Source organism: Heloderma suspectum, chromosome 14, assembly GCF_057233095.1.
Source record: "Heloderma suspectum isolate Gila_16-S chromosome 14, 16-S_ref, whole genome shotgun sequence".
NCBI lineage: Eukaryota > Metazoa > Chordata > Lepidosauria > Squamata > Helodermatidae > Heloderma > Heloderma suspectum.
The window spans coordinates 12157635-12183386 of NC_139471.1; the positions used below are offsets into that span (position 1 = coordinate 12157635).

At 46.6% G+C, this 25752-nt stretch overlaps 1 protein-coding gene across 16 annotated transcripts in view; it reads left to right on the plus strand.

Annotated features, from left to right (window-relative positions):
• The first annotated feature begins 10118 nt into the window (after nt 1-10118).
• The window catches only part of NELFB (negative elongation factor complex member B), a 48799-nt gene continuing 33165 nt past the window's right edge, over nt 10119-25752 (plus strand). For 15 of the 16 annotated variants that reach the window (XR_014785891.1, XR_014785892.1, XR_014785895.1 and 12 more), the window contains exons 1-10: nt 10119-10270; nt 13347-13510; nt 13618-13717; nt 15011-15241; nt 17354-17539; nt 17737-18032; nt 19296-19398; nt 20766-20861; nt 23186-23328; nt 24195-24301. Coding sequence is in view for 2 of the 16 variants with exons in the window: in XM_084821018.1 (XP_084677144.1) it covers nt 10169-10270; nt 13347-13510; nt 13618-13717; nt 15011-15241; nt 17354-17539; nt 17737-18032; nt 19296-19398; nt 20766-20861; nt 23186-23328; nt 24195-24301 (1528 nt within the window). In the remaining 14 variants the exon portion in view is untranslated. The remainder of the gene's footprint in view (nt 10271-13346; nt 13511-13617; nt 13718-15010; nt 15242-17353; nt 17540-17736; nt 18033-19295; nt 19399-20765; nt 20862-23185; nt 23329-24194; nt 24302-25752) is intronic. The other variant, XM_084821020.1, reaches the window with a different exon arrangement.

Sequence of the window (25752 nt, forward strand, 5' to 3'; positions counted from 1 at the left end):
TTAGGTGGCCCTCCTACCACCACCCATGACCCAGACTTCAGGAGAAAAGCAAATCTGGGAATTTTATAGCAAGGAGTAGTACAGGATTGACTCTCTGGTTTCGCGTGGTTCCCACACCCAAAAGAATTCTGGGTTGTGGACGGTGGTAGACTCCCAGCTTGAATAGTCTATGCTGCTTTCCTTTTCCAGTCATTCAACAGCCTTGACAACACAAGAGACAAGGGCCCTCTAAGTTTAAACTTTGCAGCGGCTGATACAAGTAGTCTGAAACATGAAAGGGGCAGGAGCAGAAGGCCCATCCACACTCTAGGGCAGGACTTTGGGGAAGATGTCTGGGGTTACACAACCCTACACAACAGAACGAGGCATGGTTTGAAGTCTGAAGGAAGTTAAGTAATACACATTACCATCTGAAGGTGGGGGACGTAAAACCATTAAGTCCGGAGTCTAACATTTCCAGTGGGGGGAGACCATTTGGTAGTTGCTATTTCTCTTCCTCCAGTGTTGATATGGGGCTATCTATATCTCTTCTCTCCCCATTCCACCCGCCCCCAACGTATTATATTCTTGCTCTGGACCTCTGTTGTGCAAACTTCAGTGATCCAAGTGACCTTCTGAATTGTCCTTTTACCAAACTGCCCAGTGCTGTGTGTTGTGGGGTGAGAGATTGGAGAGGGGGGGAGGATGGCTAACGACGCACATTCCCTGAGTCACACAAAGACAGAGAGACGCACAGCAGATGCCAGAGAGCACGAGAGCATAGCTAGCGTCCCCATGGCAACGGCTCCGATTATGGTTTCGCAAAGTGACATCACAAGTGGCGAATGAAGCATTGGCAATATTTCCTAACCGAAGTGATCAGTGTCTATTACTGCACACACACAGCTGTCCAACCTGACAAGGCTCAGAATGCCCGAGCTGTTTGCTGGCTTTCGAAAAAGGTACCAGTGACCGTGGTAAACCAAGAAGCTGCATTTTCGTAGCTGAAGATGACACGCCAGTCAGACCTCGTTTCTCTCCTCTTGAGAGGGGAACTGTCCTTTGTTTGTTCTCCTGGTTGCCAGTCAGTATTCCCCAAAACCGTGTGGAAAATACGTTTCTCCCAAGTTTCCATCTGCCTGTTCATGAATCAGGCAAGGACAAGGAATATGAAACACCTTAATTACACACACACACACACACACACACACACACCAGCCTCTGCACATACACACACAAGGCCTCATGAGGATATCATCCACCTTTTACCAACAAATTAGAATCTGGGTGGGAGAAAATGGCTAAAGCCTTGACTTAGAGATCAGCAGCTGGCAAACCCTGGGCTAAACCTACCCGCCAGTTACCGATCCAGTGGAACTGGGTGAGTAATTTGATCCCCATTGATTCTGAGCAAGGGCAAGAGTTCTCCATCCTTAGCAGCAAGTTTATCCTGCCCTGCTCCTTCTTTGGAAGAAGCCATGACAGCTAAACTAGAGTAAAACGGTTATAAGTTAGTAGTCTGGATACGTGTTTAGTCCCCATAGCACTTCTACAGAGATCTGTGCAGGAGACATTTCATCTTCATTCATTTCTCCCAAAGGAACACTGCAAATAAACCAATAGTCCCAACATTCGCTGGATCATGGAGAAAGCAAGAGAATTCCAGAAAAACATCCATTTCTGCTTCATTGACTACGCTGAAGCCTTTGATTGTGTGAATCACAACAAACTCTGGCAAATTCTGAAAGAGATGGGAGTACCAGACCACCTTACCTGTCTCCTGAGAAACCTGTACAACGGTCAAGAAGCAACAGTAAGAACCGGACATGGAACAACCAATTGGTTCAAAATTGGGAAAGGAGTACGACAAGGCTGTATATTGTCACCCTGCTTATTTAATTTATATGCAGAGTACATCATGAGAAATGCCGGGTTGGATGAATCACAGGTCGGAAATAAGATTGCTGGGAGAATTATCAACAACCTCCGATACGCAGACGATACCACCCTAATGGCAGAAAGTGAAGAGGATCTAAAGAGCCTCTTGTTGAGGGTGAAAGTGAAGAGTGCAAAAGCTGGTTTGAAACTCAACATTAAAAAAGCTAAGATCATTTATTTATTTATTTATTTCATTTCTATACCGCCCAATAGCCGAAGCTCTCTCATGGCCTCTGGCCCCATCACTTCCTGGCGTATAGATGGGAAAGAAAAGGAAGCAGTGACAGATTTTATTTTATTGGGCTCCAAGATCACTGCAGATGGTGACTATAGCCATGAAATTAAAAGATGCTTGCTTCTTGGGAGGAAAGCTATGGCAAACCTAGACAGCATAGTAAGAAGCAGAGACATCACCTTGCCGACAAATGTCTGTATAATCAAAGCTATGGTTTTCCCAGTAGTAAAGTATGGCTGTGAGAGCTGGACTATAAGGAAGGCTGAGCGCAGAAGAATTGATGCTTTCGAACTGTGGTGCTGGAGAAGACTCTTACAAGTCCTCTGGACTGCAAGGAGGTCAAATCAGTTGATCCTAAAGGAAATCAACCCTGACTGCTCATTGGAAGGGCAGATACTGAAGCTGAAGCTCAAATATTTTGGCCACCTAATGCGAAGAGAAAAGTCACTGGAAAAGACCCTGATGCTGGGAAAGATTGAAGGCAAAAGGAGAAGGGGACGGCAGAGGATGAGATGGCTAGATAGCATCACCGATGCAATGAATATGGACTTGAGCACACTCCAGGAGAGAGCGGAGGACAGGAAGGCCTGGCATGCGTCCATGGGGTCACGAAGAGTCGGACACGACTTAACGACTGAACAACAACAACCTAGGAAGACAAATGGCTCACATTGTGAAATGCGAATCTTGTACTTTTTTACTCAGAACATTAACTCAACAGGCCTTAATAAGAATATAAAAAAGAGCTCTGCTGGATCAGACCGTGAAGGATCTGCCCCTCTTTTTGCTCGTCAATAACTATTAGTCGGTGCTACACTGCCTCTGAACATGGAGGTTCCATTTAACCATCCTGGTCAGTAGCTGTTATAGAGTTCTCCCCCTCCATGAATTTATCTAAGCCCCTTTATTTCTTTATTATTCATTCATTTAAAGCATTTGGAACTTTGCTCTTCAGCTGAAAAAGGGCTCCCAGAGTGGTTTACAGACATTTTAAGTGCCCACCTGCTTACAATTTAAAAGACACAACACAAAAGGAAAAGGGAATAGGGAGGGAGAAGGAGGAAAAATGCAAACTCAAGCTCTAGATCCTTTGTTACAAAATTAAACAAATCATGGTACAGCACTAGATCTAAGCACTGTGGAACGCTGCTGTTTCTTCTCGCTCTGGAGACTGTGGTCGGGTGCTCTCAGATGGCACTGTTTCCAGGCAAGATGGAGGGTGCCTGGCTGATGATACTTCTCCCTCTGATAACCTTTGAAATCCATCTAAACCAATGGCCGTGCATTGAGTGAAGAAGGGTTTGTTTTTTTCTTGTATTTGTCCTGAATTTACAACGGATCAATTTCATTAGATCACCCAACTGCTAGCATTATGAGAGGAGGTAAAAACTTATCCCGGGCTGCAATCTTATGCAGCCCCACTGTATATCTGTTTTCTGCATACCATGCAGAATTTTTATAAGCCCCTATCATCCCTCCTCCATAGTCATTCCCCACCCAAAAATGAAAAAGCTCCAAACATGTTCACCTTTGCGTGAACATGTTCCCTTTAGGGCCTGCTCTACCATTAGGTAGAGGAAAGCAACCAACTCAGGCAACAGATACTGGGGAGGCAGGTGGGCAATAGCTGTGCCCCTGGCTGTTTGTCCTAAGCACTCCCTCCCAGATGTTCCCCTCTGCTGGAAGACAGACTTTTGTGTGCCATGGGGCTTACTCAGGTCCCCTAAATTGGCCTGCTGTCCTCAGGTATGGTGGAGGATGCTATTTTATCACCAGTATTGAAGTAAGATTCAACTGGCTCTCCTGCCAGCTTCTGTATGGGGAATGAAGATCCTTGTCCTTTGCCTCAATAATTTAAACAGGGATGGGCAATGTGTGGCACTCCAGATGTTTTGGCCTGCAATTCCCATCCTACCTCATCTTTGCTGTGCTGGCTAGAGCTGATGGGAGTCGTAGAATATTCTCAACTTAAGGCAGTTGGGAATAAAACTGCGAAGATCATACTGCCCCTATACAAATCTATGGTGCGACCACACTTAGAATACTAACTGTATATAGTTCTGGTCACCACACCTAACTAAAGATACAGTAGAGCTGGAAAAAGTGCAGAAAAGGGCAAACTAAAATGATCAAGGGACTGGAGCATCTCCCCTATGAGGGAAGGTTACAACAGCTGGGATTGTTTAGCTTGGAAAAAAAGGAGGGTAAAGGGAGACATGACAGAGGTGTACAAAATTATGCATGGTGTGGAGAAAGTGGACAGGTAGACATTTTTCTCTCTTTCAAAATACTAGAACCAAAAGGGGTCATCCTATGAAGCTGATTGGTGGGAGATTCAGAACAGATAAAAGGAAGTATTTCTTCATACTCAAAACTACGGAATTCACTGCCACAAGATGTAGTGATGGCCACCAACTTGGATGGCTTTATAATGGGGGTTAGACACATTCCTGGAGGAGAAGGCTATCAAAGGCTACTGGTCCTGATGGCTATGTGCCACCTCCAGTATCAGAGGCTGCATGCCTATGTACACCAGTTACTGGGGAACATGGGTGAGGGGACTGCTGCTCTCATGTCCTGCTTGTGGGTTCCTGGTCAACAGCTGGTTGACCAACTGTGTGAACAGATTGCTGGACTACATAGACCCTTGGTCTGATCCAGCAGGGCTCTTCTTATGTTCCTATGCAGGCCAAAACATTTGGAGTACCACAAGTTGTCCACTGCTGCATTCAGAGGTCATGGGCCGGCCCTGGACTGCACCCCCCTGATAATTCTGGTTAAGAAGATAAGAGGAGCCCTGCTAGATCAGACCAAGTGTCAATCTAATCCAGCATTGTGTTCCCACAACGGCCAACCCAATGCTTCCAAAAAGCCCTCTATGGTGTGAGATGCATTGTATTTCTGTTTAATCTGTAGTCGTTATTTCCAAATTTGCATCTATAACTATAAATTACCATATGTAAATTTTATGCAAATGTGTGTCCTCTTTCATCCTTGGTTGTTGTTGTTTTGGTGGTGCTTTTTCTTCTTTTCTGGCAGCATGTGAGTGTCCACCCTACATATCAATCATATAGAGGAGAACCAAGCACTGATTCTTCCTTTTCTTGTCACTTCCAAAGAAGGGCAAAACAGCTGCCTACAACATCAGATGAGAAGGGTTAGGGCTATTGGGTTGTGGGTTGCCTTCTTCCCCCCGCCCCTCTCCCCTTTCCAAACAAATTGTGATGAGTGGCCATCTGGTTCAGGGCAAGATCTCATCAATCCAAAATATCTGCCCTCTTCCTTTTTTATTATTATTACTATCATTATTATGAGACTTTGGTTAGTAATATTTTTGGCTGGTTAAATTGTTAAGCTCTACTATTATATGTTAACTGAAGGGCAATATATGGTTATTGGAAATGAATTGCGGGCCTGCTGCCTTGCTATAAGATTGATGATATATGATATTGAATGTAAGGTTGATTATCTATGCTGTACTGAATTGTAATATTGCCAGTGTTATAGGTATAACTTTTAAGTAGAATGTTATTTGAAGTTTGTGTGTAATGGAGTTTAAATTAATCCTTTTAAGTAACTTTTTAATATTTGTTTTCATTTTCTTGCTTGCTTTCTTCTTCCTTCTCGTTTTCTTTTTTCTTCTTTTTTCTCTTTTTTGTTATTGCTGTGTCCTCCTAAGAATACTGTAGTGTTGGGAAACTGTAGAAAATAATTAGGTTGTTGGTACTGTTTATTTCATTTATAAATATAAAAAATAGAATAAAAAGTATTTTCAAAATATCTGCCCTCTGAGGGAGAGAAAGAGAAAGGTATACTAATCTATTGTGTCCCCGTCTGCTAAATTTATGAATTTTGCCATGAAATATTTATCAGCACTTCCAATTTGCATACAAAAAAAGAGAAAGGAAGGAAGATTTAATATGGAAAACTTTACACTTAAGTTAATCCAGCTAGACATGAATCACTTGTTAAGCAGACCTGGAAAAAAAGATTTTGTGTGTGTTTAAAAGGGTCTTTCTGAGTCCTCCTCAACCCCACTTCCCATGCCATGAGAAAACAACTCTCCAGATCATTGTGCATCCAAGAGGGTGTGAAATCTGTCCTCATTGTCATTCTAGACATCTCTGGCACTTTCCACATTGTTCTAGGCCATTTGTCAGGGCACATCCTGCTCATGATGTAGCAGTGCACTGTCGGTACCACAGAATCATAGAATCACAGCTCAGAAAGGGAAAAGTGCATCTCCCCCACCCCATCCTTCTATTGTTCTGTGGGTTCACTTCGCCCCACATTCCGCTCCTCCTGAAACAACTAGGAGAATGTCTAGAATTCATTTCAAAATTGGAGCCTGCATGGATTGCCACAGCATTAATTAACTTCTGCTCATTTGGGCCTCTCCCCTCACTCCTCTATATTACCACTGAACATGCACATATTGGTAAAACACTACAAAAATGCAAATGTGATGCCACCGGTCTCTTTATTTCTGATGTTCAGTGGTGAGTGCCATTGCGTATGTCAACCAAAAGCACCATCTATGCACAAGATGGAGGTGTCAGTAGGCTTGGCTCAGGAAACCCCAAAGTTTGTATAAGTATTTTTTAAAAAACCCTAAGGGGCTAACCCCAAAACAACCCAGTGAGGACAGAGTCTTCTCATTGGCCATGGAACACTGACAGACTGTTGGTGAAGAGGGGGAATGGAATTGGTTCTGTGCCAAAAATTTCTCCCACATATTTTACTACCATTCTCATTCAATTTGATAGGAAAGAAATTGCATTTGAAAATAAATTCAAAGGAGGAGAAATTTCGGAGAAATTCCCATGGGTTGGACTTGGGGTTCTTGTGCTTACCTTACTTATGAAGTGGCTGAGGAGGGTGCATGAGTGTCCTGTCTGTCATGGTACAGACATCTCTGTGGCAGCCTGTAGCCTCCTCGGCTTCCTGCACTTCAGTTAAAGCCTTCATGAGGAAGACATTGTGAGGCAATTCCTCCCATGGGGCTTTTTCAGTTCAGGAAGTGCAGGTGGCCTGGGAGGCTGCAGAGCAATGGAAAGATGTGGAATAGGGAGAGAAAACACATGCAGCACCCTTGGCCACCTGACAGTGATTAGGAAAGCTCAAAAATGCCGCCAAAAGAAATTCAAAATTCTGCCTCAGAGAAGTGGAAGCCTCGACACAGTTGATGGTGTTGCAAGTTGCAGGAGCAGTGCAGTAAACCAAAACCCCAAGGAAAAAAGAACTTGTGCTGCAACCCCTGCCAATGGTGAGCCCTTTATTTCTTGTGCATTTCAACAAACAAAAGAAACAAATAAAAAACATAACTAAACCAAAAAAGAAAAAATAATAACAACATATTCTAAAACCCTCAGTCTCAAATTATTACAATATTCTAGAAAGAGGAAAAAAGAGGAAAAAAATAGGTTACACATAAACTTCAATAAAAGCAGACCAAATATCCACATATAAGTCCATTTGCAAGTGACACCTATATACCACTCTTTCAAATCTTGCTAGCGTTGTTAAGTCTTCAGTCCATTGCATTATAGGCAGCGAGCTTTTATCTTTCTGGTATCATAGTATCAGTCTTTTAGCAACCAAAAGGGCACGAAAGATCTATTTACGCTGACCATGTATTACATTCCAAGAAGCAGGTAAGTAATTTAAAAGAACATTTACATCAGTAAATATTAAAGAGCTTTCCAATACAAAATTTGTCCGTATAATAACTTCCTTCCAAAAGGAGGCAACCATCGGGCATTTCCAAAACATATGAATAAAAGAAGCATTGAAATGCATTACACCCCCAACAATTAGCCAAATTTGACAAACCTTTATTAAAAAGTCGTTGTGGTATCCAATAGTCCTGAAACAAAAGTTTTTGCTGAATAAGGTGTAACGAAAGATCTGTTGAGATGTCCAATACAGGTGCCAAAACAGCAGTTCATTGATTAAACAAAACAGGACGTTTCAATTCCCTGTTCCATTCCTGCTGTAAACCACTTGTATCATATTTATTCATTGATAGTAAGTATTTATAAACATGAATCGTAGGTCGATATATCTGATCAGCTTCAATAAGTATTTCCAGTAGTGAAGGAGACTTGGAAGCAGTAAAAGCAGCAGGACTGAATATAGATACCAACAAATGTTTCAATTGCAAGTACTGCCATTCCGCTGTAGCAGGCAAATCAAACTGATCTCACAACGTTGAAAATAACAAATGCATCATCAACCCCCACTAACTGATCCAGGGTAAATATCATTTTATCTGTCCAAGTCTGCCATAAAAACATTTTCTTTGCAATTCTTAAATCTGGATTTCCCCATAAACTCAATTTAGTATGGGAAAATGAGTCAAACTGTAATTGACGTGACATTATAAGCTACCCTTCTCTAACTGCCAAAATTGTGGGAGGAGCTCTGTCTGTCTTAATATGCCAAGAACCTAATGCCATCCATTTAAAGAGGGGCTCCAGACAAGAAGATTCCAACACTGACCACGGTGAAAAATCTAATCTAAGTGGAAAAGACCAATATTTAGTACAAGGCAGTATTTAGGCCCGATGGTACATAGCTAGATCCGGAGAACCGAACCTACCTTCGTTAATTGGAAGTTGCATCCTTTTCAAAGATATTCTTGGTGAAAAGGAACCCCCAAAGAATTTACAAAACGAAGCATTTGTTAAGAGTGTGGCCGAACTTGTGATGGACGGGAGAATCACGGGCTTTTATAGATACAGGCTAATGCCCAAGCTATACCTGAGCACATCTGTACACCAACTGTATAATAAAACTTGACTGCTCAAGTCCTGAAAGGGGTGTGTGCCAGTTTGTGTGGAAATATATGCTTCCAGCCTTTGGATGACTGTCAAGACAATAGATGGATTGGCTCCTGAGAGTACAGAAATTGGACGTCCTTGATCAAGCAGAGGAGTGGTCCATCTAGTCTGGCATTCTGTTCACATGGTGGCCGACGAGCTGCCAACGGGAAACGCACAAGCAGGACGTGAGTGCAACAGCACCCTCCCACCCATGTTCCCCAGCAACTGGTGTACATAGGCAGACTGCCTGTAGTACTGGAGGTAGCATAGAGCCATCAGGACTAGTAGCCATTGACAGCCTTCTCCTCCAGGAATTTGTGTAACCCGCTTTTAAAGCCAACCAAATTGGTGGCCATCCCTACGTCTTGTGGTAATGAATTCCATAGTTTAAGTCTGTGCTGTGTGAAAAAGCACTTCCTTTTATCTGTCCTGAATCTCCCACCGTTCAGCTTCAGAGCCAGTGTGGCGTAGTGGTTAGAGTGCTGGGCTGGGTTCTAGTCCCCACTTGTAAGTTCACTGGGAGACTTTGGGCCAATCACTGACACTCAGCCTAACCTACCTCACAGGGTTGTTGAGAGGATACAATGGAGAGGAGGAGGAGGAGGGCCATGTAAGCCGTCTCGGCTGGGGTCCTTGAAAGAAGGGGAAAGGCAGGATAGAAATGTAATAAATAAATACATGAAATAAAATCATGGGATGACCCCTTTGGGTTCTAGTATTATGAGAGGGAGAAAGATGTCTCCCTATCCACATTCTCCACACTGTACATAATTTTGTTCACCTCTATCAGGTCTCCCACTACTAGACTTTTTCCCAAGCGAAACAATCCCAGCTGTTGCAACCTTCCCTCATAGGGGAGATGCTCCAGCCCCCTGATCATTTCAGGCGCCCTTTTCTGCACCCAGCGCATATTGGACACTTTTATGGTAGGTGGTGGTGGTGAACTGGTCCCAGGCTAATCCAAGAATCTCTCTCTCTCTCTCTTCCCCCCCCCCCCATTCCAAAGCTTGTAGGATGGAAATGAGACTACTTCCACCTCAGCCCAAAGCGGAACCTTTCGCGCCCGGGGAGCGGTTTCCGGGAGGACACGGGAGCGCCGCGCAACGCGGCGCCCAGGAGGGGCGGATACGGGAACGGACCCCGGCCGTTGGGAGGCGGGCGGGCCCCGAGGCGGCGGCGGCGGGCCCGCGTCATGTTTGCCGGGCTGCAGGAGCTCGGGGTGGCCAACGGGGAAGACCTGAAGGAGACGCTGACGAACTGCACGGAGCCGCTCAAGGCCATCGAGCAGTTCCAGGTGGGTGGGCCTCCCTCCTTCCCTCCCGTTGCCATAGGGATGAACCCCGGACGGCGCCGCCAGTTCCCGAACTCGCCGCTCCTCGCGGCCCCCGTTCTCCCGCCACGGCCCTTTGCAGGCTGCGCGAGCCCTGCAGCTCACGGAAGGCTGTGCTAGACCTGGAAGCAGCAGAAGGCTGTGCAAGACCTGGAATTGATAGAAGGCTGCGCGAGCCCTGGAACTAGTGGCCGAATAGCGTGAGGACAGCAGTGCCTCTGAGCATGGACAGAATGCTTCTCTCCCCCCCCCCAATCATAGGAAGCTGCCTTATACCGAATCAGACCATGTGTTATATGTTGAACCGTTCTGTTTGGTTTTATCCCCCAAAGAAGTAATTTTTTCACCCATAAGGCGCCGCCAGTTCCCGAACTCGCCGCTCCTCGCGGCCCCCGTTCTCCCGCCATGGCCCTTTGCAGGCTGTGCAAGCCCTGCAGCTCACGGAAGGCTGTGCTAGACCTGGAACCAGCAGAAGGCTGTGCAAGACCTGGAATTAATAGAAAGCTGTGCGAGCCCTGGAACTAGTGGCCGAATAGTGTGAGGACAGCAGTGTCTCTGAGCATTGACAGAATGCTTCTCTCCCCCCCCCCCCCCAATCATAGGAAGCTGCCTTATACCGAATCAGACCATGTGTTGTATGTTGAACTGTTCTGTTTGGTTTTATCCCCCAAAGAAGTAATTATTTCACCCATAAGGCGCCGCCAGTTCCCGAACTCGCCGCTCCTCGCGGCCCCCGTTCTCCCGCCATAACCCTTTGCAGGCTGTGCAAGCCCTGGAACTAGTGGCCTAATACCGTGAGGACAGCAGTGCCTCTGAGCATGTACAAAATGCTTCTCCCCCCCCCCAATCGTAGGAAGCTGCTATATACTGAATCAGACCAGTTATTATATGTTGAACTGTTCTGTTTGGTTTTATCCCCCAAAGAAGTAATTATTTAACCCATCAGGTGCAGAATTTGGCACCCCTTGCATTCCCTGTCCCCCCACCGTAATCCTGTGCAAGGCCTGGAATGCTTGAGTGGCCTAATGGAGTGAAGGCAGCAGTGCCTCTGAGCATGGACAAAATGCTTCTCTTCTCCCTTCCCCAGTCATAGGAAGTGGCCTTTGATTTTATCCCCCAAAGAAGTAATTAATTAACTTTACATCTATATCAGTATATTGTCTATTCAGACTGGCAGCTGCTCTCCAGGTCTCAGGCAGAGAGAGAGAGAGATTTTCCCCATCACCTGTTACCTGGTACTCCTAGATCAGCTTTCCCCAACCTGGTACCCTCCAGATGTTTTGGACCAAGACCATAAGAAGAGCCCTGCTGGATCAGACCCAGGGTCCATCTCGTCCAGCATTCTGTTCACACAGTGGCCAACCATCTGTCGACTGGAAACCCACAAGCAGGACATGAGCGCAACAGCACCCTGCTGCCCATGTTGCCCAGCAACTGGTGTACATTGGCATACCGTCTTTGGTACTGGAGGTAGCACATAGCCATCAGGACTAGTAGCCATTGATAGCCTTCTCCAGGACTTTAAAACATGCAAGTCCCACAATTGGCCATACTGGCTGGGGATGTTGGTAGCTGTAGTCCAACACATCTGGAGGGCACCAGGTTGAGGAAGGCTGTTCTAGACGAAGATGCCTGAGATTGAGCCTGACGCCTTCTGGACGTAAAGCAAGTGTTCTCTCATTGGGCCAAGGCCACTCTCTCACCCTGTGACAATGTAGTCCTAAGCATATTTACTCAGAAGTAAGTCCCATTGAGTTCAATAAGGCTAACTCCTCTTATCTAGTCAGCGTGCTTAGGACTGCATCCTGAAACCATCACAGACGCACACTCTTCACCCCACCACCCGACTTGCATGTAAGTTGGCTTTAGTTACAGTGTGAAGACTGCAAATTAATATTTGATCTGGACTGTTGCTTTCTGCAATAAGGGACACTCCCCCAGTGCTTAGTTTTGGCTCTTTCAGATGTTATACCTGCAAGGGGGATGGTGGGAGTGGGATGACCCCCCCCCCAGCTCTTCCCATTTCTAAAGAGGTTCAAAAAGAGCCCTTGCGTTGGTAGCTGCATGCTTTATTTTATTTTAAGATTATTGTTAGGTTGCCTTTAAGGTTGGAGCCTTCTCAAGGTGGCATAGGACTCATTCTTCACAATTCAGACCCCTGAAAAAGCAATCATGACTCTGCTTCCTTTCATGTCCCGCTCCAAATACACACGTGCATTTCATATAGCTTCTATTTAGAAAGTTGGGAACTCCCCTGCCCCCAAAAAGTCAGCGTACAACAACAAGGACATAACACCCACTTGCTAGAGCTCAAGGAGGATATAATTGGAAGCTGCAGAAGTCAATTTGCCATGGAAATTAATAATAATAATTCTGAAATGCAGCTAATTTGTACAAGACATTCTCTATGAACTGCATCTCCTGATGAAGATCTAATTTAGTCCCAAAGCATGTTGCCATCATGAACCAATTTATCCACCTTATTACCAATAATACCCTCTTTGACCCAAAGATGCAGTCAATCCATGTAGCAGGCAGAGGTGGGGTGATAAATTTAATGGCCCGTTCCCATGATCACTGCAGCTTAAGATGTACTCATTTATGTTTTATTGACTCAAATTATCTCTCCCTGAGCCCATCGGCCTGCAACAGAAATCCATCATACAGCTTTTCTTGGACTACTGATGGGGGGTGGGGGGTTGTCCTATGTTTGTTTGTTTATATATATATATATATATATATATATATATATATGTATGTATGTGTGTGTGTGTGTGTGTATGCATATGTTAAAAATCACTCTTCACATAGGAAGCTGGCTTAGAGCTCTCTTTCCTGACACTCCGCTTTTCTGTATACTGGGAGATTTTTTGTGAGTGAGTATTCAGATATGAGTTTTCGTCATCTGCAGTTGAAAGTAGTTCAGTCCAGGAAAGGCTTCACCATGTGCTATGTGTAGAAAAGATTAGCTCTGAGTGTCATTAGCAATATGAGAAATACCTACCACAAGCTGTATTAACATGGCACATGATTTTGACAGACAGAAAATGGCATCCTGTTGCCCTCCCTCCAGTCTGCTCTACCATTCCTGGACCTCCATGGCACCCCCAGGCTGGAGTTCCACCAGTCAGTGTTCGATGAGCTGAGGGAGAAACTGCTGGAGAGGGTCTCAGCCATTGCCTCTGAAGGAAAAGCCGAAGAAAGGTGCGTTCATAACACTGATGCAGAGAGGGTGTCTTCCTCCCGATGGGTGGCAGTACTGACTGCAACAGTGTTAAAAATGGTTTGCTCTTTGTTCTTCCATGCTCCAGGTACAAAAAGCTGGAAGATCTGCTGGAGAAGAGCTTCCCCTTAGTCAAGATGCCATCCATCCAGCCTGTGGTGATGTGTGTCATGAAACACCTGCCCAAGGTAGCTATTGACAATGGCTGCCATTTACTCTTTGGTGTCACCAACTCCTCCTAATTGGTGTCCATAGTATTCCCAGGCACCGAAATTGGTATTGGGCATAGAATTCAGCAGCATTCTTGTAGGTGTGGTGGTAGAGCATATGCTTTGCATGGAGAAGGTCCGAGCTCCAATCCCTGTCATCTTCAGGTAGGGCTGAGAAAGACCCCTGTCTAAAACCCCGAATAAGCCACTGCCAGTTAGTGTAGACCCCTGGTAGCAATGCGGAACAGGGCCTTCTCAGTGGCTGCTCCCAGGCTGTGGAACTCCCTGCTGAGGGATGCTAGGTTCACTCCCCCTCTGCTGTCGTCCTGCCAGCAGGCAAATACCTTTTTATTCAAGCAGGCCTTTGGTGTGGAAGCGTCTCTCTTGGGGTGGATGCTGTTTTTATGTTGAGGTTGTGTTTTTAATTATGTTTTAATGCATTTGTTATTTTAATCAAGTTTTATTTGTGATCGTAAGCCACCTTGAGTGCCATTTTTCTTGGTACACATCAAATAGGTAAAGTTGGGGTGGTGAACCTGTGGCCTTCCATATGTTGTTGGACTTCACCTCCCATTATCCCTGACCATTGGCCATGCTGGCTGGGACTGATGGGACTTGGAGTCCAACAACATCTGGAGGGCCACAGGCTCCCCACCCCTGGTATTAACGGCATTGAGCTAGATGAACAAATGCTCTGTGTAAGGCAGCTGCCTATGTTAACACTAAATATATATTTGGGAAAGAGGTGTAGCTCAGTGGTAAGAGTACATCCAACATATTCCTACCTTTCTCCCCTCCATGGAGGAGATTATCTTAACATGAGGCCCAAATTCTGTCCCAAGAATAGATAAATTCCGAAATATGCATACGTTATGCAAATTAAGCCTGTGTGCACATCCCTGCAGATTGTGCACAATTTATTTTGCTACTCTTATCATGGGAAGAGAGCATGGAGCTCTGTGGGAGACTAAAAGTTCTGTTGTCATCCCATCCCTCCACTCCCTAACTTGAAAGCGTCTAGCAAGTATTGCCACTACACTTTCAAGCCCATAGCTGCGGAGGAGAGAAAATATCAGCATCATAAACAGATGGAGACTACTATGGCTGCTTTTTTCAGGGGCAGGGGGAGTAGGGTTTCAAGCAATCCTGGAGTCCTAAGCAATTTGAAGTGGCAAGGGAGCACTGTGACAAAAATTCCATGTGTGAAACAGGATGTGATTTGGGAAGTTAGCTCCCCTTCCATTTCTCTTCTGACCACGTGGCCGGCCACAGGTTCCCGAAAAGAAGCTGAAATTGGTGATGGCTGACAAAGATCTGTACAAAGCGTGTGCAATGGAGGTGAAACGTCAGATCTGGCAGGATAACCAGGCCCTGTTTGGTGATGAGGTGTCCCCGCTACTTAAGCAGTACATCCTGGAAAAAGAGAACGCCCTGTTCAGCAGCGATCTCTCTGTCCTGCACAACTTCTTCAGCCCTTCTCCCAAAATGAGGCGCCAGGGAGAGGTAAGAGCCAAGGAGGAGAACCAGCTGGCTTGAGCAGTGAGCTCGGGTGTGATAAACAAGGTTCTAGTCACTGGCAAGCTAGTGTGATACAGTGTCAGACTGTGACCTGGAAGACTTGGGTTCAAATCTTCACTCAGGCACAAAGCTCGCTGGGTGATCCTGGGTCAGTCACATACACTCTCTCTTACCACTCTCTTACCTCTGCCTTACAGGATCGTTGTGAGGATAAAACGGGAGAGGGGAGAACTACATATTCTGCCCAGAGCTTTTGGCAGAAAGATTGAAGATAAACGTCATGCTAAATAAACAATTCATGCTCAGCTGTGAAACTCTCAGGAGGATTGGGCAAGCCCTGGGCTGGGGAGACCCGGCTTCAGATTCTCCACTTAGGTGGAATACAATCTACTAAAATGTTGCTGCCTTAATTTTAATCCTCTTTTATAGGGCTGGTTCAGATGTCATGATGAGCCAGAATTCTGTAGTAACAAGTAGGGATGTCAGAGAATTCCGCCACGGATCTCGGGGAGGCCGAATACCACCGCATTCGGGGCCCCCAAATCGGTGGCGGAACGGTCTGCCACCCCCCGCCCACCCCCCGGGACGAGACTTACCTGGGGCAGATCTTCCTGGCGGCGGCGTCTCCAGTGGCGGTTCGGTGGCGGCCGGTCTTCTGACCGGCCGCCGCCACCGCCATTTCCAGTTAAAAAAAAAAAAAAGACGTGATAGGCTACGTAAAGATTTACGTAGCCTATCACGGCTAGGTTTTTTTAAAAAAACGTGATAGGCTATGTAAATCTTTACGTAGCCTATCACGTCTGACTTTTTTTAAAAAAAACCAAAAACACGTCCGCTACACTATTTGTGTTCCCCTTATTTTCGCCGTCTTAGTCTACGTAAATCTTGACGTAGACTAAGACGTGCCAAAATAAGGAATGCAAATAGCGGCGGCCGTGGCCGCCGCCATTTGCATATGCGCATTGTTGTTGTTTTTTAAAGTCAGCCGTGATAAGCTACATAAACATTTACGTAGCCTATCACGGCTGACTGCAGGGACGCAAACGGCGGCGGCTACGGCCACCGCCATTTGCGTCCCTGCTAGCCAGCGGCCGGATGACCAGCTGCTGGCGGAGCCGGCCGGCGGCTCCGCAGAATCCCTGCAGAGCACAGCCGGCCAGCCGGCCAGGATTCTGGGGGGAGGGACAGAGCGCCTCCCCCCCCACCATCAACATAATCTGCAAAAGGTAAGTGACTTTTGTACATCCCTAGTAACAAGCGGCATACTTGTGCGCACTGCTCAATCAGTCCTGCTTGGGAGCATCTATACAAACTAGGGAGTCTCCATCCATGGTTTAATGCAGGGTGGGCAACATACAGCCCTCCTGGCCGTTTTTGTGGCCCCTTCTGCTTCCCCACTGCTGCCGCCAAATTTGCTGTGATTTTCCTTTAAAATAAGGCGTGCAGGGAGCATGTGCGTTGTTGGGAAGCAGAATTGTACTCCCAGAACTCTCCTGGGAGCATGATGCTGCTTCCTAATAAGGCCAGCATTCTCCTTGTTTTAAAGGAACTTTGCAGCTTTTTTGCTGCCACGTTGACAAATTTTGGTGGCAAAATCAGTGGTGTGGCAGTGGCAGTTGCGGTGCGGAATAGTATGGCCCCTGGTGGGTTTGAGGAGGGGGTTGAATTACCCCCCAGAGCCACCTAAGTTCCTCACCTCTGGTTTAGCATGACATCTGAACTGGGATCTTTGGCTTTTTTCTTGTTTCCTAACAAGCCAGAATCATAAGCCAAGAACGAACTTGCATTGAGCAGCATCTCAGTGGTCTTATAGGCCCTTCCAACCCTACTATTCTATGATTCTATGAAACCCTGGCATGTGACTCTGGCTTGTCAAGGAAGCAACAAGCCAGGGATCATGGTTTGGGCATCATACTAGGGAAACCATGGACAGAGGTTCCCTGGTTTAGCCACTCCTACTGGTAGGAATTGCCAAGCAGGAGTAGTTAGCCCACTGGGCATCATCAGGCTTGCTAGTTCATGATAAGCCAGAATTAGGAATTGGCACATTATGACGGTACTCTGACCCTGAAGTTTCTTGTCCTTTTGGGGGTGAAGGTGGTTCAAAAGCTCACCCAGATGATCGGGAAGAACGTAAAGCTCTACGACATGGTGCTGCAGTTCCTGCGGACCCTGTTCCTCCGGACGCGCAATGTCCATTACTGCACGCTGCGGGCGGAGCTCTTGATGTCATTGCACGACCTCGACATCAGCGAGATCTGCACGGTTGACCCCTGCCACAAGGTACAAGCACAAGGACTGGGCCTACCTGCTACACTTGGCAGTTGCTGGACACTTTTCAACTGTACCTCTTTCTCCTTGTCTTCTTTCGAGATTGTATAGATATAAGGAAACCTGTTTCTGCTGAAGTGGGAGAATCTGTCTCTTCTACATGTGCGAGTTTCTGTAGAATGTGTTAAAATGTTTTGCTTCCTCGGCAGTTTACTTGGTGCTTGGATGCAATTTTCTCCATGCTTGGATGCAATTTTCTCCATGCCTGGATGCAGTTTACTTGGTGCAGTTTACTTGGTGCCTGGATGCAATTTACTTGGTGCAGTTTACTCGGTGCCTGGATGCAACTTATTTGGTGCCTGAATGCAATTAATGTTTTGCTTCCTTGGAAGTTTACTTGGTGCCTGGATGCCTGCATTCGAGAGAAATTTGTCGACAACAAGCGGGCTCGAGAGCTGCAGGGCTTCCTCGATGGAGTGAAGAAAGGACAAGAGCAAGTCCTGGGGTGAGCGCTCTTAAATTGGCAGCCCGATCTTTTTTCTCTCACACTCCACAATGTCATTAAATTCACAGAGACTGTTAAAAAAATCCCCCGTGCCTTTAATTAAGACCTGGCAATGTTTATAGTGTTGCATGCCAGGTTTTGCGTTACTAGAAATCCTTCCTGAGGCAGGAAGTTCAAGGAAGAAACGTTTTGAAAAGTGGGGGAGAGGTTTCAGAGGTGATATTGGTGTTCAGCCCCAACTTCCCCCTGTGCTGGTAAGATGGTATTGGAGGAAGTCCTTGTAGAGGAATTAGGTTTGAATGGGGCCTGTTGCCCAAAGAAGCTGAGTTGCGTGGAGGTGTGCTGGGACCCAAAACCAAATGGGGGGGTCTCCCTTTGGGAATCTCATCTACGTATGACAAAAGTGTCCACTTAGGAGTCTGAGATCCCCCAGATGTAATACTTGCTAAATTTAAATGGAAAAAACATCTAGTCATGCTCATTTGTATGTGTCCTTCTAGAGAGAAGGGTGTTTTATTATTTTCAAAGGTAATGGCTGTGTTCCAATATCATGATAAAGCATGGTATACTGATGGGATAAGCCTGCCCCCCCCCCCCCCGGCTCTCACACCCCATCCTGTGACACAGCCATGAGAAGGAGATCAATGCTGTTGGTGCTCAGCAGCTGAATTCATCACTAGAGAGAGTGATAGATCTCTCCTCCATGAATTTGCCTACTTTCCCTTTAAAGCCATCAAAACAAGTGGCCATGACCACATATATCTTGATATTCTATCCTAAATCTCCAGCCATTCAGTTGCATTGGGCAAGCCAAATCCTAGTATGATGAGAGAAGAAGAAAAACACTTCTTTCTATCCACTTTCTCCATGCCATGCATGATTTAATGCAAGAAACTGATTTTCTTCCAAGCCCAGCCTGGCTTGTTTCCCTTATGTGAATCACATATTCTTCCCTTGTTCAGCCCTGCCTCCGGTTCCCTCTTCTGTTCTTGTTTCCCTGTATCTGTTCTCAGATTGTTTACCTTTATCTGTTCTCAGATTGTAAGCCCTTTGGGGGCAGGGACCTGGCAAACATTTTTAAAGATGGTGCTGTATAAATTATCATCAAATCTTTTCAGAGATCGTGGTGAATCAAGATCTGAAACCCAGCCTTCGTGGCTTTCAGGGACTAAAATAATCTTCTTGCTTGATCCAGAACCTCTGTGGGTGGTTGTTATGTGTTGTTTGATGTGCTGTTGCTTTCTGTTTCTCTCACCCCGCCAGAGACTTATCCATGATTTTGTGCGACCCGTTTGCCATCAATACCTTGGCGTTGAGTACGATCCGCCACTTGCAAGAGCTGGTCGGGCAGGATATGTTACCCAGGGTGAGTGAGAGATTGGTGTCTCTCAGGGTGGAGGGAGCAACTGGAGGTCGCAAGGCCCCATCTGGCCCCACTGAGGAATCCTGGTCGACGTCCTCCAGTTGCCAACAGAGGACCAAGAGAGATGCGGAGAAGCAGGGGTTAGTCGCTGTGGAAATGGGACTTGTTCAGCAATACATGTTGGGAAAGGGGTCAGACCTGGCTGCTGTCCTCTGTCCCCTCATCAGAGTAAATCTAGTTGTTAGCCAGTCCCCTAAGGGCTTGGTGCTGCCTAGCCCAAAGCAGAAATGGTCACCTTCTCTCTTTAAGAAACTACAGAGATAGTCCTGGTTCTGGGGGGATATCATGTGATTTCTGTACCTGTATGAGATCTGAGTGTAATTTTAGTTCGATAATCTTTTGTAAACCACTTTGTGATGCTCCAGGTGCTTTGACCTACAACTCCCGTCAGCCACACCCAGCATAGCCCATTGTGTGAGATGATGGGAGTTGTAGCCAAAACATCTGGAGGGCCACAACCTGCCCGCCCTAAGAGGCTATAAAGCAGGATAGAAGTATAAATAAGAACCCTGCTGGATCCGGCTAAAGTTCTGTCTTGTCCAGCATCCTTTCTCCCTTAGTGCCCAATCAGATGCTTCTGAGTAGACCACAACCAGGTCTACTGAGTCTTCCCATGCTTGTCTCCGGTATCTGGTACTGAGAGATCTTCGTTCATGGAGGTTCCATTCTTAGTTGTCATGGCTTATGAACATGTATGCCAGGAATTTATCTAAGTCTTTCGAAGTCTGAACGAGCTACCTTGCCAGGTCAGACCAGTGGCCCATCTCATCCAGCATACTTACAACCTGGACTCTGGAAATGGGGAGGATAGATTTGCAGTCATGGGTTGTCTGGCTGTACAAGCCATTGCCGTGTAGCAGTGAGGGCGTCAGCATTATGGGCCGCATCCACTCAGGGTGGCTGGTGCGTAATGTAGCAGTTCGAGCAGGCTTCGCCAACCTGGTGCCCTCCAGATGTTTTGGACTTCAACTCCTATCAGCCCCAGCCAGCATGGCCAATGCTGGGAGTTGTAGTCCACAACCTTTGGAGGGCACCAGGTCAGGGAAGGCTGGTTTAAAATTTTGGACTATGACTGGAAAGACCCAGGTTCAGATCCCCACTTGGCTGTGAAGCTTTCTGGGTGACCTTGGGCCGGTCTGCAACTCTCAGTCTAAACTACGTCACAGAGTTGTTACCAGGCTTAAAATTAGGGGAGGTCTATGTACGCCACCTTGAGCACCTTGGAGAAAGCAAATAAATAAAGGACCTGTGGATAAGGTAGCAACAGATAGAGAACTGACAAGGGAGGTAATTAAATGCTTGTCATTCAGGAAAGCCCCGATCTTCTTCTTCTATTGAGGATGCTGTCCCTGGGTCAGGGAGCTTGGGACATGATTGACAGCCAGATCTTCAAGGAACCCAAAATGGTAAGCTTCCCGTGTGAACTATTTGCAGCTGCCTGTGGTGTCTTAAGGTCTTGTTCTCCCTTGAAATTGTCAGCCTGCGGCAGGGCTGGACTGCTTCAGACACACACCGCTGAGCTCTTCTGTTGGGCCCGGGGCCTCACTTGCAACAGGCTGATGGAGTCTGGGTCTGACATAGGTAAGGCGACCATCACGTGGGCCAAAGGTAGGAGGTCAAATACCAGATTGGAGGCAGAGCAGGGCAGGTACAAGGGGAGAGGGGGGAGAGAGAGTCTGCATAGCTGCTCGATGAAACAAGTTGCTCAGACTGCTGGACCAGCCTAGAAAGAACTGCTCTATAGGGCCTGGTGCCTCTCTGTTGGTTTGGGAGCTCAGCTAATAATTTTCAGCCTCTGGGGTCAGCTGACTGCACTCAGGCTAGCACTGCAGCCTAGAGGGCGTCCATTCCCAATAGAGAGGCCCTTTTTGGTGGTGGCACCCAAGATCATTGAATCATAGAATAGTAGGGTTGGAGGGGGCCTATAAGGCCATTAAGTCCAACCCCCTGCTCAGTGCAGGAGTCCAAGTCAAAGCATCCCTGACACAGCTGTCCAGCTTCATCCTGAATGTCTCCAGTGTGGGAGAGCCCACTACCTCCCTGGGTAATGGGTTCCATTGTTGTATTGCTCTAACAGACAGGAAGTTTTGACTGGAAGCCTGATTTGGTACCTGCTTTGTTGTCATTCCAGAGGCCAGCAAATACCTTTTTATTTTCCTTGGACCTTTAAGCTGTCTTAGCTTTCCACTGGCTTTACTCTTTGAGACGTACGTTTTTTGTGGTATATTATACTTCTTGCAGGGGTGGGCAACTTGTGGCCCTCCAGATTCTTTGGCCCACAACTCTATTAGCCCTAGCCAGCATAGCCAATGGTGAGGAATGATGGGACTTGCAACCTTCCAGATGTTTTTGCTTACAAGTCGCCCACCCCAGTTCTGTTCTTATTTGCTTTGCTGTTACTGAATTTTGTTTCTTGTTGCTAGCCAATCCTGAGGTCTCTATTGTAAAGGTGGCCTATAAATACTGTTAATAAGTAAGAGATAAATATAAAGAGCCTGGTCTAACTGGCTGGTGGAGGGTCTAGAGTGCTGGTGATGCCAGAGGAAAGGTGCCAAAGACCCCAGTTTGAGACAAACACACACCCCATTTACAGCTCCTCCATACAAAATATTCCTGTCACAAAGAAAATGAACATGTCCAGGAGAAATGTGCTAGCCTAGCCTTCTCATTCATATCCTAGTTTTCTGTGTGCAGGGATTTTTATTTTTTTTTTTAACTTTTTTCCATGGAGGAACATTCCATCATGTGAGCCCACTTCTGCAGTTGGGAGGCACAATCTGGGCACAGGTTTACTACATCAGTGATCACAAAGAAGAGAAACAGGTTCTCAGGATGCAAAATTGAATTTATTATAAGAAGCTCAATGTGTTTTGGCCTTTTTTTTTTCTTATTTTAGGCCTTCAAGGGGTAAAGAGGCCTTCTTCAGGAGGACCTTTTAGGCCTTCGTCAGGGGGTAAAGAAAAAAGTCTGCAGAATTTTATCAGCAAAAGATTGTCTCCTGTGCCAATCTACAATTTTGTAGGCCAAAACACCTGTCATCAGTAGACTGACACAGGAGACAATCTTTTGCTGAAAAAATTCTGCAGACTTTTTTCTTTACCCCCTGAAGAAGTTCTAAAATAAGAAAAAAGGCCAAAACGTGCTAGGCTTCCTACAGTAAATTCAGTTTTGCATCCTGAGAACCCATTTCTCTTCTTTGTGATCTACTTTGGATGCGCACCTTCTGTTTTCTTACTACATCCATGAGAACTAAGCCTAAATGTCAATTCAGTGCCAGGTTCATAAGCCAGAATTAGGGTTAATTTGGATAGCAGGTATTCCCTTAATGACAGGTACTAAATAAACAAAGTGTACCTTTTTATCTTTTGTTCATTGTATCTCTTGTTGTTCACCGCTGTGGAATCTTTTCAGATGTGGTGCGGTATACACATGTTGTAAATAAATAACAGTGTCATCAAACCTTTATCAGTTACAGTAGTGTCATCTCATACCTTAAGGAACAAATTACTTATAACTTACCAAAGCTACAAGCAGAACTTTCTACACCTGCAAGTTTTGCTCTCCCTGAGGTAGTACAAACTTCAAATGGAGTGAAGTTCGTTAATCTGCCATTAGCTTTACTTTTCCAGATGTGTAATGCTCTCTGATATGCATCATGTTCTTAGCTGAAACAGCTGCGATGACTTTAAATCATCCACCATTTGACCCTCATTTTCTGTCTGTTTCTCAGGAAGTGGACTTGATCACCAAGTTCTTACCTATGTTGATGTCCTTTGTGGTGGATGATTACACATTCACCGTGGATCAGAAGCTGCCTTCGGAAGACAAGGGCCCAGCACCGTACCCAGCTGCCATCCCTGAAATGTTTCCTAAGTGTGTCATCTTGACTGTGAAGCATTTGTCAGCTAGGTCCTACTCATGGGCAAGGCAGGGGAAAGCTGCATTTAAAAGGCAGAGGCTGAAGAGAAGGGATGTCCATGTCTCCTTCTGGTCTGAGAGAAAACCAAGAGCTACGCAGGGGAAGGAGCAGGGCAGGAGTCACCCCCTTCCCTCGGGCTGAGGTCGAAAAGAGACTTAGGGTTTGTTCCAGAGCCAGCTCGAGGTTTGGGGGGATTTTCTCTCCCCGACACTGCTACCACCGATGGGGAAACTGCTGCTCCACTGGGCAATCCCACCTACGGGGTTTCTTATTTTTAACAAAGGCTTATATTTCAGGTCCTAAGGAACTCTCTGCCACCATAACTTGGGAGTTCGACAAGCTGGCCTTTTGCTGGTGCCACCAAGTCTCTTGGAATATTTTAAAACCTACTACTACCTTGGTGTAAGAGGCTTAGTCATGAGGTGGGCACCAACACTAGAGACAAGATGAATGATTAAACAAGTTATTAAAGGGATATTTTGTACATAAACTCCTGCCTTGCAAGGTTGTTGGATTTGCTAGCTGTCCTGAGAGCACTTGTGCTGAAGGGCTGGATTAAAATGGCTTAAATACATAGATAAATATCAATTTTGAAATGAAGACATGTCAATAAGACATGTCAATTCCACATAGGATCTAGGAAGAAACAAGGTCACTTCTTGCAGGGCGACATCGCTTGCGTGCCTCTCAGTGCATGGAGAAAGGGACTAAAACCACAAAGGTGTTTGTAATTAGGGAGGCTTGAATCCATTTCATTCATGTAAATAGCAGAGGCTAAATAGCAGAGGCGGCAGCTTAAGCTTTCCTTTCTGTGCCCTAGATTTCTGCAGGAGCACCGCATCGCCTGTGAGATTGGACTCTACTATGTACTCCACATCACGAAGCAGAGGAACAAGAGTGCCTTTCTCCGGCTGCTCCCAGCCTTGGGTGAGTTGAGGCTTTCAGCGGGTGCGTCTCTTGTTTCTGGCTAAAAGCCTACAGCCCAGTGCTCATGGCTTTGCAGCCGTGGGAGGAAACACATTTGTTGTAACTTTCTATCGTGGCCCCATAGCTGGGGATGATGGTCGGCTGGATCTTACAACCTTGCCGGGGGGGGGGGGGGGGGGTTGGTTCGTTTAGAAGAAAGGCAAGGCTAATGATGCCATCTGACACGTGTCTGCTTAATGGGACGTGCTCTCAGGTGGGTGTGTACAATAGCCTTCCCTAACCTGGCATCTACCAGAAGTGTTGGATTACAACTTCCATCATCCCCAGCCAGCATGGCCAGTGGTCAGGGATGATGAAAGTTGTGGTCAGGGCCAGCGGCAGATTCCAGTTGGGCCCTCAATGTAGTGCTGCCGGTGGGCCCATGTCTCTGATGAAGTCCCCCTCCCCCTCACTTGCCCAAGCCCACAGGAGACCCCACCACCACCTGCCTGACCACGCTTGGCCACGATGCTTCCTTCTGCTGGTGGGGGTGGTTGGCCGGCCAGCCAGTGTGTGTTTGGGAGATTCAGTGTTTGGGAGATTCAATGGACGGGAAGGAGATTCAGACAATAAAATGGAAGGATTTCCTCACACAGCGAATGCACTGTAGTGTGGTCACCAGCTTAGATGGCTATAAAAGGAGGCCAGGCAAATTTGTGGAGGACAGTGGGTCTATGTGCAACGCCCGGAGTCAGTGGCAATCACATCACTGAATACCAGTTGGTTGAAAGCAGCAGGCGGGGGCCGTTGCCCTCACACCCAGCTCCAGGGCTTCTCAGAGGCCTGTGTCTGGCGGGTCGCTGTCAGAAGCAAGACGCCGGACTTCTGGCCTTATCCAGGGCGGCCCTTCTTGCATCCCCTTCCCCATCTGTCCTAGCGACATCATTAAACGCTTGGAGTCGCTTACTGCAGTGCCTTGACTGCGTCACGCATACTCCTGTATCTGTTGTGACAGATCAGGAGCCGGCGCCCCTGCCAGTATTTTGGACTGCAGCTCCTGGAGTCCCTGACCGCCAGCCGTGCTGGCTAGGGCTGATGGAAACTGGGGCCCAAAATATCCGAAGGGCGCCAGGGTGGGGAAGGCTGCTCTCACCACTGCAACACACTGTTTCAGTTACCCCTGGCCTAGGTAATCCTGCACCATAAAAAAAGAACGCCACCCACCTACCCCGTATAACATTATCAGTAAATAAATGAGAAGCCTCAGGTGCCCCGAAGAGCACATCGAGGGGAAAGCAGGAACAAGGCGAGCCCCTGTACAGCTCTCCCCTTTTACCTTTATTGATTCCCTGCTCCCCGTCAGGGCCACAAGCTCTCCCCACTATTGTGATTGAAGCTAGTCAATAAGCCAGTGGACTGAGCATTATTGGATTGGGGCCAGATCACAGCTGAGCCATAAAGCTGCTTATTGG